General features: G+C 35.9%; 1 protein-coding gene across 6 annotated transcripts in view; it reads right to left on the bottom strand.

The window, feature by feature from the left end:
* Window positions 1-3,321: 3,321 nt before the first annotated feature.
* The window catches only part of CD46 (CD46 molecule), a 56,344-nt gene continuing 38,829 nt past the window's right edge, over window positions 3,322-20,836 (bottom strand). For 2 of the 6 annotated variants that reach the window (XM_082615411.1, XM_082615415.1), the window contains 5 exons: window positions 20,263-20,313; window positions 14,109-14,159; window positions 12,578-12,613; window positions 12,015-12,075; window positions 3,322-5,654 (listed from right to left, as the gene is read on the bottom strand). In XM_082615411.1, coding sequence (XP_082471537.1) covers window positions 5,585-5,654; window positions 12,015-12,075; window positions 12,578-12,613; window positions 14,109-14,159; window positions 20,263-20,313 — 269 coding nt within the window. In that variant the 3' untranslated portion in view covers window positions 3,322-5,584. Of the gene's footprint in view, window positions 5,655-8,312; window positions 8,371-11,401; window positions 11,446-12,014; window positions 12,076-12,577; window positions 12,614-14,108; window positions 14,160-20,262; window positions 20,314-20,836 lie in introns of all 6 variants that reach the window. The other 4 variants (XM_082615413.1, XM_082615416.1, XM_082615412.1 and 1 more) reach the window with 3 other exon arrangements.

The following is a 20,836-nucleotide window of genomic DNA, read 5'->3' on the forward strand; positions in this document are numbered from 1 at the left end:
ACAACAGTGAGAGGCCCGCATACCGCAAAAAAAAAAAAAAAAAAAAAATGACCTAAGCACTTCACAGTGGCCCCACCTCCTAATACGGTCACCTTCGGGTTAGGATTTTAAGGTAGGAATTTTGGTGGGACACAAACATTTACACAATAACTTGTCTAAAACAACACATCTGTATTCTTTTAGTTCTAGAGGTCAGAATCCGAAATTAAGTTATAGGCAGGGCCACACTCCCTCCAGATGCACTGTCAGAGAATCAGTTTCCTGGCCTTTTCTAGCTTCCAGAGCTGCATTCTTTGTCTTGTGGCCCCTTCTTCCATTCTCAAAGCCAGCACCATAGCATGCTGCATCAGTGGTCACATTGCCTTCTGCTGTAGTCAAGACTTCCTCTGCCTTCTTCTCTTGAGGATTAAATGTGATTACATTTAGGGCCCTACCTGGGGGCGATAATCTCCCCACCCAAAATCTCATCTGCAAAGACCCTTTGCATACAAAGCAACGTTCACAGGTTCCAGGTACTGCTTTCCCCTGGTATCTGAAAGTAGAATGTTCCTATGCAACCTTTCATAAGCAGATTTGGCATAAAGCATTGAAGCAAACGCCTAAGGACATACCTTGCAAAGGAATGCACAAAATAAATGGAGATAAAGCACAGATACTTTTAGACCTATGGCAGCTTGATGCTGAGATGCTGAGTGTAGTTCCCAGGAAGGAGCGTGGGGGTGCCACTCTCACCTCCTGTGTGGGCTGCCTGTAAAACAGCTCGCTGCAAAATAAATGCTGAATGATATTTTCGCTTTTCACTTTTTTTTTTCATAAAAGCAAAAATCTTGGATTTCTTTTGATTAATGAAAACAGGTACCAATGTAGGTCTTTTGTAAAAGCACTAAGTGGCATAAAGTGGATTTTAAAAAGTAAGGTGATACTTGTATTATGACTCCAGTATCTCTGGAGGCCCTTATACAGCCTCCACAAACAGCAGTATGTGGAACACATACAAGTGCAGTACCTCGGGCCCCAGCCGAGGCCTACTGCTTCAAGAATCTGCATTTTAGCAAGATCATCGTGTGATTCACCTGCACACAAAAATTTGAGAAGCGTGGTTGTATGGGATCCTACCCAAGGATTCTCCAATAATTGAGTCCACGTCAAAGACAGATTGAAAGGAATATCTTTCCCTTGGATCCTTTTCAGGTGGCAGTGGGTGATCAGAAGACCAATCATTTTCCTGAACACCATGAACAGTGCTCATCTAAATGATAGTCGTCTCCAGAATTCTCAGTGAAGCCACAAACCCTAAGCACCAGGATGCCAGATGTCCTGATTCTTTCTGCTAGTTCTGCACAAGGCCTGCCATTGTGTCATACGTACGTACCATAGTTGTTTCTAAAAGCTTCATAAAGGTGGTGAACGACAGAAACTTAGGTGACTGCCTGGCAATTACGAGTTTTACTATCCCAAACAAGTTTTCTTGGGCCGATAAGTCAGGAATCAGGGTGGGTAGCTTTCTTAGTGTGATCCATACTTAAAGCAACTTTGTCACCTTCTGCTTGTATGTAAGCCAGAGGAAAGGAAAATGGTTTATTGACTGCAGACCCCTATATCATGTTTCTCCCATATGTATGCCATAAAGGACAGAGGTTAGCCGTTTTAAAAAAGTTAATTTCCTAGAAGGTACGTAGAAAAGGGCTAGTTAATTAAAATATAATTGAAAATGACTTCTAGATATCACAGCAATGACTGAAACCTCTGAGGAATGACAAAGTTTGAACAACTAAGGAAGGGAACTGTCAAATGCCCTAACAGTCCACAGGAGGGCAGCAGTGCTAATACTATAAAGGCGCACCACTTCATTCTAGGGTAACCTTTTCCAGATGAGCCTGGAAATGATGAAAGCAACGCAGCTTAGAAAAAATATATATATGTGTACACTCTCTCAATTTTGCATTGTTTCTGAAAGTCAATAGACTATGTTAAATCCTGCTCTTGAGTACAAATATATAAAATTTTTAATATGCTAAAATATTCATTCTTGGTTACAATATTGTCAGCAATTACTAAGTTTTAGAATACCAGAGTTGCCTATTTTCCTTGAACCTAGAACATTCTTAAACAATTTAAATTCAAATTCCTGCCTACCTCGGCTCTCTTCAGAATTCTTGTAGAGGACTTTTATTGTTAGTCACCTTAAAAGCTCTCCCTGTTTATTTTATGCCAATTTCAAAAAATATATATATATATATATACTATAGTCTCAAGTTAAAGACAAAATTTGATAAAATGCATTCTTTAGCTATAGTCAAACTAATTTTCATCCAGTGTTGATATTAGAAAGATTGCTTTTTGTTTTTGTTTTGTTTTGAAACCACACATAGCCTCTTTTGGTTAGGCAGGCAATAAGACCTTAATTCAAGTTTTAGATATTTTCTGATTTCTTTATAGGCTGAATTACAAAACCATGATTTTATTCTGTAAGTATAAGCATTCACCTTATGTCTTTATAAGTTCATGTGTCGAAGCAGACTCTGAGACTGGAGGACCACTAATGCAGAGGTTCTCACACTTAGCTGCATATTAGAATTACTTGCCCAGGCCACGCCCTAGGTCAATGACATGACAAATTTTGGGGGCGTGGGACCCAGGCATCAGTAAAAGTCTCCAGGGGATTCCAGTGTGCAGCCATGGTTCAGAAACATGTTATGCTTTCATGGTGGGGACTTGGGTTTTTAATTAGCCACACCCACGCATTAAAGTGATGTGGAAGATATGTCTTCTCCCACACACATAGATACAGATACTTGAATGTGGTGAACTCAAGGCCAGGAAATAATGAAGGCTGAGAGCTGGGCAGAAATCAGGAAGTGCTGCACAGAATGGGCTCTGTGAGCTGGGCCTTGGAAGAGGCCCAGGATCGGACGGACAGGACCACAGGTGCTTCAGCCAATAGTGAACCAGGAATACAGCAGAGAGCACAGGACGGATGGTCTGGCTTGACTGAGAGCAGGTTACCTGAAGTGTTGCAGAAAGAGAAGGCTTGGGAAGAAAAGTTGGGAATTAACTGTAGAAAGCTTTCAAGTATCTTTCATGAAATGGACTTTATGCTGTGGGTAACGGAGGTAGGACTGAGCACCTTTGAGCAGGGGAGGCATGTGACCCCTGCGGAGGGGAGAAGCCTGGACATGTTTAAGTTAAGGCTCTGAGATGGGAGGGGCAGGAGTGGTGACTGTTGGAGGGGAATGCTTACAGAAGGTGGGCCCCGAATAGAAGCGTACTCCGATTTGAGATAAAACACACTGGAAATAAATGCATTATCACAAATGAAACTTCTCCATAACGACATTTTATTTTTTTAATAGATCTGAAGGTCCAATTCTCAAAATGCAGTTTTAAGAAACCTTTAAATTCAAATACGCTTTTCCCTCTCTCATTTAAATAAACATTTCTAGAGAAAAATGGTGTCCCCATATATTTGACAAATTATTTGACAAACAGAACATAATCTATATGTACACACATATTTCAGTCTTACATATAAATATATTAAATTAGAAAAACTAATTTTGAAGTGGAAACTATACTATGAAAGTCAATTTATTTTGGTAAGCGTATTAATCTTTGGTTGAAAGCACTTCTTGGAGGATTTTAAAAATATGTACTATAGTCACCCCCTTGCTTCTAAGCAAGTGCTAGATTCCCAAAAATTATGTGGAAAAGGGTACAGCAAAACTTCAACTCTATATTTATCTCAGAATTCCTGAATTTATTCTCCTCAAATTTATCTCCCTAAAGTGCCTCACCAGAGACTACAAAGGGAAGGACCACTTACATGGCCTTACAAACATGTCCTTAGGGAGTAAAACAATATTTACTCCGGTTCACTCTTGATTCTTTATTCATATATTTCTAAGGCAACGTTTCTTTGGCCCAATTTGTGCTACTACTATAAAAGTGTGAAACAAAACATGTAAAAATGTAATTGGAGTTAGAGAGACAGTCCCTCCTCTTTGGCCACTGGCTCATTTGAAGGAGGCGCTGCCTGGTGTGAGGACAGAGAAGAGGGCTGGGATCTGTCCCACCTGAGCATCAAGAGCTACCTTTGCTGTTTCCTCTTCCTGTCCCTTTGCATGACCTACAGCAAATCCACAAAGTTAAGTTTGCTTTTCTGAAATATGGGGCTTCATTTTTACTCTGCCCTTTACAGATGAGGTGAGACTCAGATTCTGAGGCAACTTGAGGTTATCTGATGAATTTATTCCCTACAAAACTGCCTACATTCAGATGACATGTTTGAAGTAAGACATCTCTTTATTCAGGTGGGGAGAGAAAAACAGAATTTAGGGTGGACTCTAACTCTCTTAAAGAGTGGAATTCTTTTTAAGAAAACTACAAGCCCACAGTGTTCACTTTGTCCTGAGCTGGCATTCCTGCTATGGGTGTTAGAGCCCTCTAACTTTGTACAGAAGCATGCAACTGATGCTGAATTCTTCTTGATTTCTTAGACTGGTTTATTGTTATTAAAAGGGGCGAAGAACAAATGCCAGAAATAAACTTTATAGCATCTCTAAATCACCAAGAGGTTACAGATTTTTTAAAATAGTATTTTAACCTATTAACTGTAAGAGTACTTTCTGGTAATATTCTTAGTTAAGGAAACCAAACTTTTATCATAAACAATATATAATTCATATTTTGGGATTGTTGAAGAATGAATCGTAAGAGTTGGCAATCATCTTTGAACGGAAAAGATTTCAAAATCACTTTCTTTACAAATGAAATGTAATGTCATTTTGAATTATATTTCTCTGAGTTTGGAGATTTTATAGAAAAAATATTTCCCCACCTTAATACTAGTGGGGATACTGTGTTGACTTGCCCTATAAATACAAGCATTATTTAAGGAAAAACAAGCAAGATATTCAAACATAAATTCATACACATTTCAAAGAAGCATTAAACGATGGTGACTATACTTCAGCCACATTAAAATGTTAGCACCATAGCTTAACAGTTCCATTCCTGACAATGTAAGAATCTAGCAAATAATTTTTATAGATTTTTTTCTTTCAGTATTGAAATATAACTGACATATAACACTGCATAAGTTTAAGGTGTACAGCATGATTTGATCATGTATATATTGCAAAATGATTACACGATAAATTTAGTTAACATCCATCACTTCATGTACCTACAAAAAAATTTTTTTTCTTCCATGTGATTAGAAGTTTTAAGATCCACTTTCTTAGCAACTTGCCAATATACAATACAGTGTTACTAACTGCAGTCACTAATCTGTACGTTACATCCCAGTACGTTTTTATCTTATAATTGGAAGTTTACATTTTCTGACCGCCTTTACTCAACTGCCACCCCCAGCCCACCACCTCTGATGAAGGCAAATCTGATTTCTTTTTCTGTAAGCTTGGTTTTTTGGATTCCACATATAAGTGAGATCATACAGTATTTGTCTTTCTTTATATGACTTATTCACCCAGCATAATGCCCTCAAGGTCCATCTGTATTGTCTCAAATGGCAGGATTTCCTTCATTTTCATGGCTGAATGATACATGGGTTTGTGGAAACCATTTAGTTCATGTACTCTGGTGGAGTGGTTGCCTTATCCTGGTAAGCGCTGTATGTAGCAATACCTTCTTTCCTACGAAGCAAGGTTAGAAAATAGGGTCAGAGATGAACATAATTAAGTACATAAATTAAATTCCAGAAGCCCATTTAGAACATAGACAATTAAAAAAAAACTATATCCTAGTAAGAGTCACTGAACTAGGAATTAAATGATTCTTTTAAAATAATTCCCATGTTCAACCAGTCTCACTCTAGAAACCCTTCTTCTATTGCTGTATTGTAGTTTTGATTCTCTCCAAGACAAGAAATAGAGCAGTTGCATATACTTAGTAAATATTCCCTTATCTTAATTTAGGGCTAATGGGGAAGACTACAGAGAAACACACATTTTCCTAATATTGCGATTTAAAATCTAACTCTGAGATGAAACCTTTAAACAGCTAATGATTCCAGCAGCGTTCAAGATCAGTGAGGAATGCCTCATTTACCCCTCACAGTCAAGGAAAATCATGTGTTCTGGTTGGAGAGTCTCCTAAGTAACTAAAACTCACATAACACTTTTTTTTTTTTTTTTGTAACAACAGACATCTTTCTAAACTCTGTTATTCAAGTCCAGTGTTTTCCAAAGAAATATAATGCGAGTCACACAGGTAATTTTGAATTTTCTAGAAGCCACATCAAAAAAAGGATAAGAAGCAGGAAAATTAGTTTTAACATATTTTACTTAACCCAATATCCATGGATTGTATATTTCTTTGCACTAAGTCTTTGAATCTGGTGTGTAGTGTGCACTGAAGCTCATCTTACGTAGGATGAGCCACTTCTGCCGTCCTCGGCAGCCACTCAGGGCTACTGACTCTGGAGCTGGAAAACGCAGTTCCAGTCCCTGCTTAGGAAACTGACTACAATAAACAGACTACAACCAAATATGGACCAGTTGGTTATTTACAGTATGCCTGCCCCAGCAAACACTTCCGGGTGCCGACCCCATGTAAGAGCTAACCGTGTTAATTCTGGAGACTTTCATATTTCTCTTGGTGGGGGAGGCATCACGATGAACCAGCACTGTCACAGCACAATACTTGTTATAAAGCAGTTTCCTCAGGACTATTCTGGAGAGTGATTCAATACTTAGGCCTCTCCTGAATCCTCTAAGACCACTATATTTTACTATTTTTTGAGGTCAATACTTTTTTTTTTTCTGTAGTAGTGAAATGCTTTTCTCTAAGTAGAATTCTAAATAGAAATCCAATATATGAGAAGGATAAATAAGCATTAATATAAAATTCTTCTTTTTTTTTTCAGCAACACCCCTCAGGTTTCGGGATCTTGGTTACCCGACAAGGGACTGAACCCATGCCCCCTGCAATGGAAGCGCGGAGTCCTAACTACTGGACCACCAGGAAAGTCCCTGCATTAATATAAACTTAAAGAAACATTAATTTGATATAACAACAAAGCTATTTGAAGATGATTAAAATGTGAAAGTGAATTATTGTACTAATTACAGTTATGTCATATTACCTTCAGCATTCATTAAGTTCACTTCAAGTGTTTACAGACAACTTTAAGCTCACGGCCCATCTGAAAACTACTTTCCTGGTTGGCTTTAGCCTCAAAGGAATCCTAAGAGAACCAAGCAGATACATAGGGCTGGGTAGGCCCACAGTGCCATTCTAGTTGGTATGTTTTGCCTTCCCCTTTGCCCCTGTGATCAAAGTCACCACTTTGCTTTTACTAAGAAATTGCCCTTCTTATTGGCCGTTGTAGAATCTGCTCCCAAACTCATGACTGTAACCTAGGGTAGCGCCTCACATTATAAGTGGTGGGAAACATAACTCCTCTTTTCCTGGCCATGCAGACACACATTCTGGCACAAAAGGAGGAACATTCAGAGACAGAAGGTTGAGGGGGTTAAATGGCTTAAGGCAATGCATTTCATAATTTTCCAAAATCTGAGGATCTTTTGCTGGTGGTGGTTTCTCTTTTTTTTTTTTTTTTTTGCGGTACGTGGGCCTCTCACTGTTGTGGCCTCTCTCGTTGCGGAGCACAGGCTCCGGACGCGCAGGCTCAGGGGCCATGGCTCACGGGCCTAGCCACTCCGCGGCATGTGGGATCTTCCCGGACCGGGGCACGAACCCGTCTCCCCTGCATCGGCAGGCAGACTCTCAACCACTGCGCCACCAGGGAAGCCCGGTGGTTTCTCTTTTATATGTTAAAAATATCCTGGCCAAGGGAAACAGATAAATGCCTTTAAATAATTAATATTTACAAGTGGAAATTGAATATCTTTACAAAATTAAGTGAAATGTATTTTGGTTTCTGTCAAAAAACCAAAATGAACTTAAAATGAACACATTCTGTGATTATTTCCCATTGGGCTAAAAAATTCCCCCAGCTTTGGATTCATAGCTGCTAGAAGGTAGAGGAGCTAGACAGTCTGATGAAAGGACATGGGGGACGTTACTCTGTTGACGCCTATATCAAAGCAAGAGCCTGTCAATGCACATTATTTTACATTAAAACAGGGAAGGTAGGAGAAAACATCAATAATCTAGCAAAGGGAACAGGAATTCAAATGTCCTCTTGGATGTCTACTGCCCACTTATCTTAGTTCAGTTTATCAATATCTAAATATTATTGAATATTTTTCAGAAGAAAGGACATCTCTGAAAAGAAACGCAACAGAAAGCAGATAACTTTTAATGATAAAAGCAAACCTTTCTCTCACCTTTTCTCAGAGAGAAATAAAATTTACTTGTCTGTGGCTTTCACCAGTTAGGTATGTGCTGAACAAAGGAAGGGAACAGGGATGAATAAAATAGTGACGTCAAACCAAAAGGAAGGAAGAGTGGCATAAAAATGGGATAAAATCAATGATGGAGAAGGGAAGTAAAGCTGACAATTAGGTTCATAAATTATGGCTCTCCTGATTCTCATTAGGAACCTGAAACAGGAACTTGGTGCAAGAAGCTACTTTAAGTCTTACAGATCATCCAGCAGATAAACAGATTCTAAATTTGTGTGCAATCTGTTTACTCTGAAACCTCTTAGCCTGAAGTGAATAATGTAAACTCTCTTTCACAGAATAAGATTGTATGAGGAGAAATGGTCCTGTCTCTAGCACCTTAGATTTTGAGGCAATACACAGAGCATGTATTAATTCCATGTAATACTGTCTCAGAAATCGATTTTATGACATCATACATTTTCAGATGGATCTTTTGCATCGAGGACAGTTTCTTCCTGTGGCACAATTGTTTTCACCTAAGGGAAGATCTCTGTAAAACTTATTATATGACTTCCCATTTTTCTAGGATGGACCTAAGTTTTGTAAATATGCTCTCTCAGCTGTTACAACATCGTTGTTATTTACTAGTTTTTGTCTAAAATTTTTTAAAGCCTTTGTTCAATGCTCAAGAATTTGAGAACCAGGTAGAAAAATGTTCAAGTTAATTTGACCATTCAAGTTTTTACCCATGTCATTATACTCCCCACCACCTGAACTGGATTCACCATTTATATTATATCCAAAAAAGCTTCAGTAATATTAATTTAAGCAGACAGCTTAAAAATTACAGTTACTGGATCAGCCATTATTAATATAACATTAAAATACTTTAAAATTACAACAAATAATAAATATCCTTAATGGAAAAAAAGAAAAAGTACTCAGTCACCGTTACTAAAATACATAAATTATTGCAATAATTCTAATGAACTTAAAAAAACTCTCACTTATCCAGTGATGATTTAACCCAAGTAGAGAAAATCATGCATTTATGAAAAAAAATTCACAACAAATAATTGAAAACATTAATGTAAACAAAAGGTATCTTTTTTGGAACCACACAGTCAGGACATGCAAGACAGGACTCAAGCAATAGCAAAGGAGAGGGCAAGGGCTGTGGATTCCAAGGCTGGAAAGTTTGGTGGAAGAGTTAGTTAAGAAAGGAAACTGCAAGGGAAAAGGAAGGAGGGTGTAGATGGAGCCCATCAGACCAACTGGGATCCTTATTCTATTCTTAGTTGAGAGCTAAGAAACAGGAAACTATAACAGAGTACTTTAACCCTGTGGTCATATTTCATCAAAATTTAATGGTCTTAAAAATGACTACTTATACTATTTTCATGCTTTGGTATAAATATTGTAGCAGGGTAATTGTGTTCCCAAATTATCATAAATTCAAGTTTATATCAAATCCATTTTGTATCAAGTTTTAACAGCAAATGTGTGTTCTTTTGTTTTTGTTTTGACCGCGCCACGAAGCTTGCAGGTTCTTAGTTCCCCAACCAGGGGTTGAACTCCAGCCCACGGCAGTGCAAGTGCTGAGTCCTATCCACTGGACCGCCAGGGAACTCCCATTAACAGCAATTCTGGATTATTGTGCCTGGTATCCTGCTTCCAGAGTTAACCCTAGGAATAGAGAAGCAACTGCCTACACTTTACAGTCTTGTAAAGGAGTTTCTAAAGCAACAAAAGCAATTTGGGGGGGGGGCAGAAATATGGACATTAAGCAATGCAAAGAATATAATAAAAATATTTACCTTTTTCAAAGAAAGGCAAACTAAAGCTAGGTATTACTTCACATTCTTTTAAAAAAGTATACACATAAATGAGGAGTCTAAAAAAATCCAATAATCTTAAACAGGTAAAACATTTCCCAATAAGCTTGATGGTGTTTCTTCAAGTTAAAGAGCACAGGCATATCAGTAATGGTCTACACCCTGGTTTCTCAAAGTGTAGTCCAGGCCCAGCAGCATCATCACTTGGGAACACATTAGAAATGGGATCTCAGATCTGTAATGCTACTGAAACTTTAACCTGGGGGATACGATGCTCAGATAATTGTTTGGCTTTCATTAACTGGTAGCTAGAGAGAGTTTTTGGTTGATACTTGTTAGGGAACCTTATTTTGGTGTAGTGATGTTTTAAGCAAAGAAGGGGAGTGAGGAGCAGAGAGCTATTTTGTTTTGCTTTCTTGAGAGGTTATTTCTAGATAAACCTTTTAGACTTGTCAAATATTTCACTGATAGTACTTCCTTCTCAGATTGCTGTGTACATGTAATTTTAAAAATATACTGCTGGGGCCTCCCTGGTGGCGCAGTGGTTGAGAGTCCGCCTGCCGATGCAGGGGATACGGGTTCGTGCCCCGGTCTGGGAGGATCCCATATGCCGCGGAGCGGCTAGGCCCGTGAGCCATGGCCGCTGAGCCTGCGCATCCGGAGCCTGTGCTCCGCAACGGGAGAGGCCACAACAGTGAGAGGCCCGCGTACGGGGAAAAAAAAAAAAAAAAAAAAAAATAAAAATATACTGCTGATAGAGAAATCAAATATGCATACTATGTGTTCTACAAGTATAAGATTTAAGATTCAAATGAAGGCACTGTGGATCTTTTTAAAAGATAACCAAGAAATATAAAAAAAGTTTGAGCTCTTTATGAGTGACGAACGTACTTTTATTATGTCGTCCAAACCCAGTGATTAATATAAAAGGAATATATATCATAAAGCCATGAATACCAATTGTTGTTAATTATTAGTTTGATTTCAAAGCTATTTCCAAAGCAATAGGGGGAAAAAAATCACTAAAAGTCAGAAATATCAAAGCACCTAATCTTGGTCTATGCTCCACTTTTATTCTCAGTCTTTCATTAGATTTTAAATTATTTCATTAAAATTTAAGATGATGTTTAAAAATTCTATTCTCCTTAGAAGCTATGTATTTGTACCTTTTCTTTGTCAATTTTAAGTCCCCCCTCCTTATTTCATTTTTATAGATAAAAAGACAGAGTCCATGAAGTGCCTTATAAATCTTACCCTCTCAGCAACTTTTAGTTTAACCCCATCAGTTTTACTGCAACCTAGTAAATTAAGAGAACATAAGAGGGAAATCAAATAGTGTTGCCTTAAATTCCCCAGTTTAACTTGTATGAATAACAAATCTAAGAGAAAGCACAGCGGGCATCTGAATGAGCCATCTATGTCGCTCTTTACTACTACCTCAGTTATACAGACAACTGAAAATTTTCACCATAAAAATTACAGTGACGACAGCTGTCAAAGTCTCCACAGTGAACCTTTTTATAATATTTAATCTTGGCCATTAGTCCAATCTAGGACGTTAGGTACACCTAGGATAGAGAAAGCCCCCAAATGGTCCATGATTTACTACAGCACTTAAACCTCAAATCCCACAGGAATTTTTCTTACATCATAATTAGCTGAAGCAACCTGCACAGATTACTCTTGTTGCAATGATATTGAAAGCAGCTGAAAACGTTTTTAGTAAAGAAATGTAATTCAGACAACACACTCATGCAGGTGCATTTTTTGAAAAAACAACATGCAATACAGACTGCAAACCAAAACTGCACAAAACTATGTCAACTGTGAGAAGGACCAATAAATTTAAAAACATGCTTTAATTTACCCTTTCTTCTTTTTGCCAAAACAGAAGCAGATGCTGCAGACAGCTACTCCAATGCCAAAAACTACAAGAAATCAGGAAACAAATGATATGTAACTGTGAAAAACCATTGCCAAGATTCAAAATCTAGCAGAAGAAATAAACGATGGTCAGATTTCCATGGCCAGAAAATGTTATCTTATCTAAGCACATATACATTTACATTCCATCTGGACTCTTCAGTATCAATGCAATTCTTTGCATTAAACAGTACAGAGTAAGTCAGAGAAGAGTCCTTGATTAATTGAGAAAATTACCCAAAGCATATTTCGGATGCAAGCTCATATGAGTAATGATCTTGAAATAACTTGTATTATTTAGGGTTTGTTAGTAACTGGGCATGTAGAATACAAAGGAATAGACAAACAATAATACAAGGTAGTGTATTATATAAAAGGTCAGGTTTTTCCTGTTTTACTTAATTTCAAGCTATAAAGCCACAGAAATAGAAAAATCTTTTAAAAAACTATTGCACTTCTTCAGAGTAATGTGTTGATTTAATTGGTATCAAAGTTTGGGATACGTACGTGCACCAATGACAATTGCAACAATGATTCCTGCACCTGAGAAAAAATGAAAACAGTTTGGGAGATAATTAAGTACCTAGGGGTCTCCAGGTAGCAACTGCATTTTAATTTGTTCAGATCATCTATAACTACAAAGAAAAAATTATCAATCTAGTTTTAGCATGACTGCTAGTGCTTCCAGGTTATTTTGATCACAGAACCCTTCTAATCACATTCCAGGGTTAGGACACACCTTGTGAAACTCCTAACAGGAACCTCACTTTTCATTGTTGTATGCTGTAGCTACCACACCAGGTTATTTAGTAAAGGTAACTAAGACAATTAGAATTTACTAGTTTAGAGGAAAATCATTTTAGAAGTGTAGTAGCCCACTATAGTTCGTTTAGTTCAACATTCAGTCTTTTATCACTTATGATTTTGTTAGAAATTTAACATATATTTTTTTCCCTAAGTGGGTCTGTAGAATAAGTCATAGAGTGCTATTAATCTATCGTATAGATGTTATTTGCAGAGTCTTCACAAACAATACATCATTGTATCATCACAGCTCCTATTCCCCTTTCCCCCCAGATTAAGACATAGTCCTACAAGGAGATTTGCTCTAAGAATGTAAAGGGAACACCAGGGCACATGGATAAAAACTATGCACAGAAACATAAGCATGCATTTTTGACTATCCAGAGAGCAATAAATAATACTACCAAATCTAAATTCTTAGAAATGTTTGTCAGTAGTACCTCTGCTTCTAAACTGCCATTACTTTTATTATCTATAACTCATAGCATAAAATGTCATGTTTGGCTCTGCTTTTTTTATTTCATAAATATTATCAAGTGTAAGCTTCTTGAGATGGCACTGGATTCACTTGACACAGTGGCAATTTGACCAGTTTTCAGAGGGAAAACATAACAAGCCTAAAGTACACTTTATAAAAAGATTAACTTTACTAGTCTAAAGTAAAGTAATAGCTATTTTTCTTCATTTCCTTATCAGTAAATCTTTATATTTCATTTAACTGTCATAACTATACTTCATCAAGCTCTTTAACACATATGTGTGAACTATGTAAGCCAACATTAAGTGTGCTACCCCAGCTTGATATAGAAAAACTAACCCAACTAGCAGTACTTTAAGGCTTGTATATACAAGGTACCAGTAGAAAGAAAATTTATCTAAAAATTGCCATTACAAAGTAACACTATCACATGGAAAACAAGCTATGTTTTATATATATTAAACTACATATAACCATATTATTTAAGAAAGTAAACTTATCATGCTAGGAAGCCTAAATTAGGGAACCTCTTAAAAACTGTATTACCCACATGTGCCTATACATAGTACCACTTATATCTGTCATGGTATCTTCACCTTTAAAATTACTTAAAATGTACAATTTTACAATTACACATTGAACAATTATCACCAATTTGTGACAAGTTGTCTCTTTTCTAACTACAGATAACAGTAATATTTCCATGTTGAAAACTAGGGCCTCATGATGCAGGGTTATTAACAACCAAAATAATACCTAAACTCTCAGCATCTTTAGGTGGTGTTTCATCACTGGGACTGGGATATCCTAGAAAAAAGGAAAAAAATGGAAGTTAAAAAAAAGAAGGAGAAAAAACAATAAAGCTTAAAGTCCTCTAAATTCATAGGTTTTGCTTTGTACAAAAACCCTTACAATTTCATTTTCCTTATATAAACTATATTAATGTTTCTCATTAAAAGAAGTATCAAAATATTATAAATTTATATTCAGTATCAAAGCATTCTTCTTCCTGTCCAGTAACATTTACTGGGACAATATTCTGTGGTACAGCAAACAAATTTATCATTAGTGTATTGTCAGAATTATCCTATGGATTCAATGTGATTATACTTAAAACTAAAATTAAGAAAACAATCCCATTTACAATCAAATCAAAAAGAACAAAATACCAAGAAATAAGTAGGTAAAAGACCTATATTCAGAAAACTATAAGACACTGATGAAAGAAATTGAAGACAACACAGATGGAAAGATATACTGTGCTTGGATTGGAAGAATTAATATTGTTAAAATGACCACACACCCCAAGGTAATCTACAGATCCAATGCAATCCCTATCAAAATACTAGAAAAAATAATTCTAAAATTTGTATGGAAACAAAAAGACCCCGAATAGCCAAAACAATCTTAAGAAAGAATAACAAAGCTAGAGGTATCACACATCCTGACTTAAAACTACGCTACAAAGCTAAAATAATCAAAACAGTATGGTCCTAACACAAAAACAGACACATAGAACAATGGAACAGAAGAGAGAGCACAGAAGTAAACCCACACCTATATGGAAAATTATCTACAACAAAGGAGACAAGAAAACATAATGGGGAAGAGACAGCCTCTTCAATAAATGGTGTTGGGAAAGTTGTACAGCAACATGAAAAAGAATCAAACTGAACTACTTGCTCACAAAATATACAAAAATAAACTCAAAATGGATTAAAGACTTAAATGTAAGACCTGAAACCATAAAACTTGTAGAAGAAAACATAGCAAATACCCTTTTTTTAGCTTTAGCCTTAGCAATACTTTTTTGGATGTCTCCTCAGGCAAGGGAAACAAAAGTAAAAAAACCAAATGGGACTACATCAAGCTAAAAAATGTTTGCACAGCAAAGAAAACTATCAACAAAACAAAAAGACCACCTATGAATAGGAGAAGATATTTGCAAACAATATATCTGACAAGGGGTTAATATCCAAAATATACAAAGAACACATACAACTCAACATCAAAACAAAACAAAGAACCCAATTTAAAAATAGGTAGAAGACCTGAATAGACATTTTTCCAAAGAAGTCATACAGATTGCCAACAGGCACATGAAAGATGCTCAACATCACTACTCATCAGGAAGTACAAATCAAAAGCACAATGATATATCACCTCACACCTGTCAGAATGGCTATCATCAAAAAGACAACAAATAACAAATACCGGTAGGGATGTAGAGAAAAGGGAGCCCCTGTGTACTGTTAGTGGGAATGTAAATTGGTGCAGCCACTATTGAAAACAGTATGGAGATTCCTCAAAAAATTAAAAATGGAACTACCATACAAGCCAACACCGGGTATTTATCCTAAGAAAATGAAAACACTTATTCGAAAAGTATATGCACCCCTATGTTCACTGGCACATTATTTACAATAGCCAAGATACGGAAGCAAACTAAGTGCCCATCCATAGATGAATGTTACTTTGTTAAAGTTTCCTTGTATTACAAATTGGATCCTAAATTGGTTTTAAGCCCTCCTGTACACACGCACTACATCTTCTTTATCCATATATATACATATATAAACACACACATTCACACATACAATGGAATAAAAAGAATGAAATCTTGCCAACTGCGACAACATGGATAGACCTAGAGGGTATTATGCTAAGTGAAGCAAGTCAGACAAAGACAAATATTATATGATTTCACTCATATGTGGAATCTAACAAAACAAATAAACATAACTAAACAGAAACATAGTCATACATAGAACAAACAGGTGGCTGCCGGGAGGAGAGAAATAGATGAGAGAGATTAGGAGGTAAAAATTTTCAGTTACTAAATAAATGAGTCATGGGTATGAAATGTAAGGTATGGGGAATATAGTCAATAGTTACGTAATATCTTTGTATGGTGACAGATGGTAACTAGACTTACCATGGTGATCATTTTGAAATGTATGAAAATATTAACTATGTTGTATACCAGGAACTAACATAGTGCTGTAGATCAATTATACTTCAAAAACAAACAAACAAACAAACTCATAGAAAGAGATCAAATTTGTGGTTAATAGAGTCAGAGGGTGGGAGGAAAGAGGAATTGCATGAAGTCAGTCAAAAGGTGCAATCTTCCAGTTATAAGATAAATAAGTACCAGGGATGTAATGTACAACATGATAAATATAACTAACACTGCTGTATGTTATGTAAGAAAGTTGTTAAGAGAGTAAACTCTACGAGTTCTCATCACAAGGAAACAATTTTTTTCTATTTCCTCAATTTTGTATTATATAAGATGACGGATGTTCACTGAACTTACTGTGGTAATCATTTCATGATGTATGTAAGCCAAATCATTATGATGTACAACGTAAACTTTATACAGTGCCATATGTCAATTATATCTCAACAGAACAAAAAAACTAAAAGGTACAAGAGGGCTTAAAAACAATTTAGAATCTGATTTGTAATAGAAGGAAACTTTAACATAATAAAGACAATTTATAAAAAAGCCATAGCTAACATCATATTCAATGGTGAAAAACTGAAAGTTTTTCCCTTAAGATAAGAAACAACCCAGGATTCCTGCATTTGCCATTTCTATTCAACATAACACTGGAAGTTCTAGACAGAGCAATTAGGCAAGTACAAGAAATAAAAAGCGTCCAAATTGGGTAAGAAGAAATAAATGATCTCTGTTCCAGATGATATGATCTTATAAAAGGACAACTCTAAAGATTACACACACACACACACACACACAAACACACACACACACCTGACAGAACAAATAATTCAACAAAGGTGGATGCAGGCTACAAAATCAACAAACAAAAATCAGTTGCATTTCTATACATGAGCAATGAACAATCCAAAAAGGAAATTAAGGAAACAATTCCACTTACAATAATATCAAAAAGAATAAAATACTTGGGAATAAACTAACCAAGGAAGTGCAACATTCATCGAGTGAAAACTACAAAACATTGCTGAAAAAAAATTAAAGACATAAATAAATGGAAAGACATCCTGTGTTCATGGGTTGGAAGACTTAATATTATTAAGATGCTAATACTACAGAAAGCAATCTACATATTAAATGCAACCCCTATCACCATCTTGAAAATCCATTTCGCAGAAATAGAAAAATCAAACCTATAATTCATATGGAATCAAGTGACTAGCAATAGCCAAGAAAAACCTTGAAAAAGAAGAGCAAAGTTGAGAGGGCTCATACTTCCTGGTTCCAAAACATACTAAAAAGCTACAATAATCAAAACAGAGTGGTACTGGCATAGAAACAAACACACAGACTAATGGAATAGAGTAGAAAGCCCAGAAATAAACCCTTGCTTATATGGTTAAATGACTATCAACAGGGTGCTAAGAACATTCAATGGGGAAAAATGGGGAAAGGACAATCTCTTCAACAAATGGTTCTTGGAAAACTGATATCCACATGCAAAATAGTGAAGTTGGACACTCACATCATATACAAAAATTAATTCAAAAAGGATCATAGAACTAAACTTAAGAGCTAAAACTACAAGACGCTTAGAAGAAAACATAGAGGACAATATTCATGATATTGGATCTGGCAATGATTTCTTGGATGTCACACCAAAAACACAGGTAACAAAAGAACAAATAGATAAATTGGACTTTACCAAAATTAAAAACCTTTGTGCTTCAAATGACACTACCAACACAGTGAAAAGGCAATACACAGAATGGGAGAAAACATCTTCAAATAATGTATCTGATAAGAGATTAATATCCAAAATACATAATGAACTCCTAAAACTCAACAACAACAAAAAACCAATTCAAAAATAGGCAATGGACTTGAGTAGACATTTCTCCAAAGAAGATCTATAAGAGACCAATAAGCACATGAAAAGATGATCAATTACTAATAATTAGGGAAATTAAAAAATAGAAAAGCACAATGAGATACTACTTTACATGTATAGGATGGCTATTATCAAAAAACAGAAAAATAAGTGTTGACAAAGAGGTGGAGAAATTAGAACCTATGGGTATCACTGGTGAGGATGTAAAATGGTGCAGCCACTGAGGAAGACACTAAGTTTGTTCCTCAAAAAGGGAAACACAGAATTACCATATAACCCAATGTGTTATTCAGAATAGCCAAAAGGTGGAAACAACCCAAGTGGCTATCAACAAATGAATGGATAAACAAAATATGGTATATACAAATAATGCAATATTATTCAGCCATAAAAGGGAATACAGTTCTGCTACATGTTACAAGAGGGACAAACCTTGAAAACATCATGCTAAGTGAAATAAGTCAGAAGTGATTCTACTTCTTGACCTAGAATAGTCAAATTCATAGAGATAGAAAGTAGAATATTGGTTACCAGGGCTGAGGGGAGGGAGAATGGAGGGTTATTATTAAATGGATATAATCTTTCATTTTGAGATGATGAAAAAGTTGTGATGATAGCTAGTAGTGATGTACTTAATGCCACTGAAATGTACACTTAAAATGGTTGAAATAATCAAAAAAAATTTTATCTAGAAAAATTAACATAGAAAATAGCCTGAACATTTCTGAAAAGGATGTCTTCTGCCAGATATTAAAACATATCATAGTACTGCCATCAAAAAATCGACTTAGTGGGGGCACAGGAATGGACAGAGATCAAGGGAACAGAGAGAAGATTAGAACACCTATGACTTTATTTAATGTATGATAAAAATTGGCACTTCAAAACAGCTGTAGAGAAGACAACTTATTCAAAAAATAGTTCTACTTAGCCATTAGATGGGGTGGGTGGAATGGAGATGAACCTAATCTCGTTCCACATACCATAATGAATTTCAGATAAAACAACAATTTAATGCAAATAATGCAATCAGGATGTATGGTTAAGATGTTTATATAATTTCAGCATGGGGAAGTCCTGAAGCTTTTATAAGAAGGATACACAGTCATAGCCATTAGGGAAAAGATCAATACACCCAGCTACCTATCAATGTAAAATGCACATGTAAATGACCACTGATAGGAGAATAGTTAAATGTGGTATATATTAAAGTCATCATTAAAAAGGATGGGAGTAAATCTAAAAACAACCCCAATTCAAGATATTAAATGGAAAAAGTGAAAGTTTCAGAAAAATATGAGCAGCATAATGCCATTTTTGGGTAAGAAAAAATGCCTAAATATGTATAAGTACACATATAAAGATGTTGATGTACAGAAATAAAAAGATACCCTAAACTATTAAGTGATGATTCAGGAAATGGACTAGAGAAAGAGGAGGAGAAGTAATCTTTTACTCTGTATGATTTCATAATGTTTGAAATTTTACAAATTAATATTCATATACTATTTATGTAATTAAAAGTTATAAAAAGCAATATATATACCCAATAATATAAAATTTTAAAAGAAAACTGACTAGTAAATATAAGGCAAAAAAAAAAAAAAACCTAGAAAAAAAAGTTCACCTTAAACAGGCTTTGGTGAGTTCTGACAAATCAACAAGAAATATTTTAGAGGGCTTCCCTGGTGGCACAGTGGTTGAGGGTCCGCCTGCCGATGCAGGGGAAGCGGGTTCGTGCCCCGGTCTGGGAAGATCCCACGTGCCGCGGAGCGGCTGGGCCCGTGAGCCATGGCCACTGGGCCTGTGCGTCCGGAGCCTGTGCTCCGCAAGGGGAGAGGCCACAGCAGTGAGAGGCCCGCGTAACAAAAAAAAAAAAAGAAATATTTTAGAAACCAAACAGAAAAATGAAAATAGGACATGAATAAATAACTGTACATGAAAAAAGCTCAGCTTCACTGATAATTAAATAAATGCAAATTAATATGTGACATCATTTTTCACTCATCACCCTAAAAAGTTCTAAGCAATATATGTAGAATAAAGAACTCCTGAACCTGGATGACTTGATCCCAGAGTCGTAGTTGGATGAGTAGTAGGCTTGGAATCTGGAAAAATAAATTTGATTCAATGCTCCAGACTTATCAATACAAAATTATGGATTTACTTTTGATTTTTTAAAAAGATTATTTCTCAAATTGAATTATTTCTCAAAATGAAAAATACACATACTTCCTAAACTTTGCAATTCTACTTCTGTGAAGTTAACCTAAAATATATATTTACACAAGTACATACGAATGTATCCATAAGAATGTTCACTATGGGATGTTCACTATGGCTTTGTATTATATAATGGAAATCCTAGAAGTTAACTAATAATAAACCATAAAAATATGTGTTCAGAATAAAGAGATGGATCTTTAAAAAAATACCATCCACATAGTACCCTAGTATATAATTTGTATCCTTTTCTTTTCCACTTAGTATTTTGCCCACATTTTTTCATATTTGCATAATCATATCCACCTTATCACCAGTATATGTCACTAATGATCCTTTTCATACTCTCTAACTGATGATAAAAAATGACTGACAGTCTCATGAGGAATTCTGATTTTTGATATTTAA

This window comes from Mesoplodon mirus (genome assembly GCF_964341445.2).
Source record: "Mesoplodon mirus genome assembly, chromosome: 3".
Lineage (NCBI taxonomy): Eukaryota > Metazoa > Chordata > Mammalia > Artiodactyla > Ziphiidae > Mesoplodon > Mesoplodon mirus.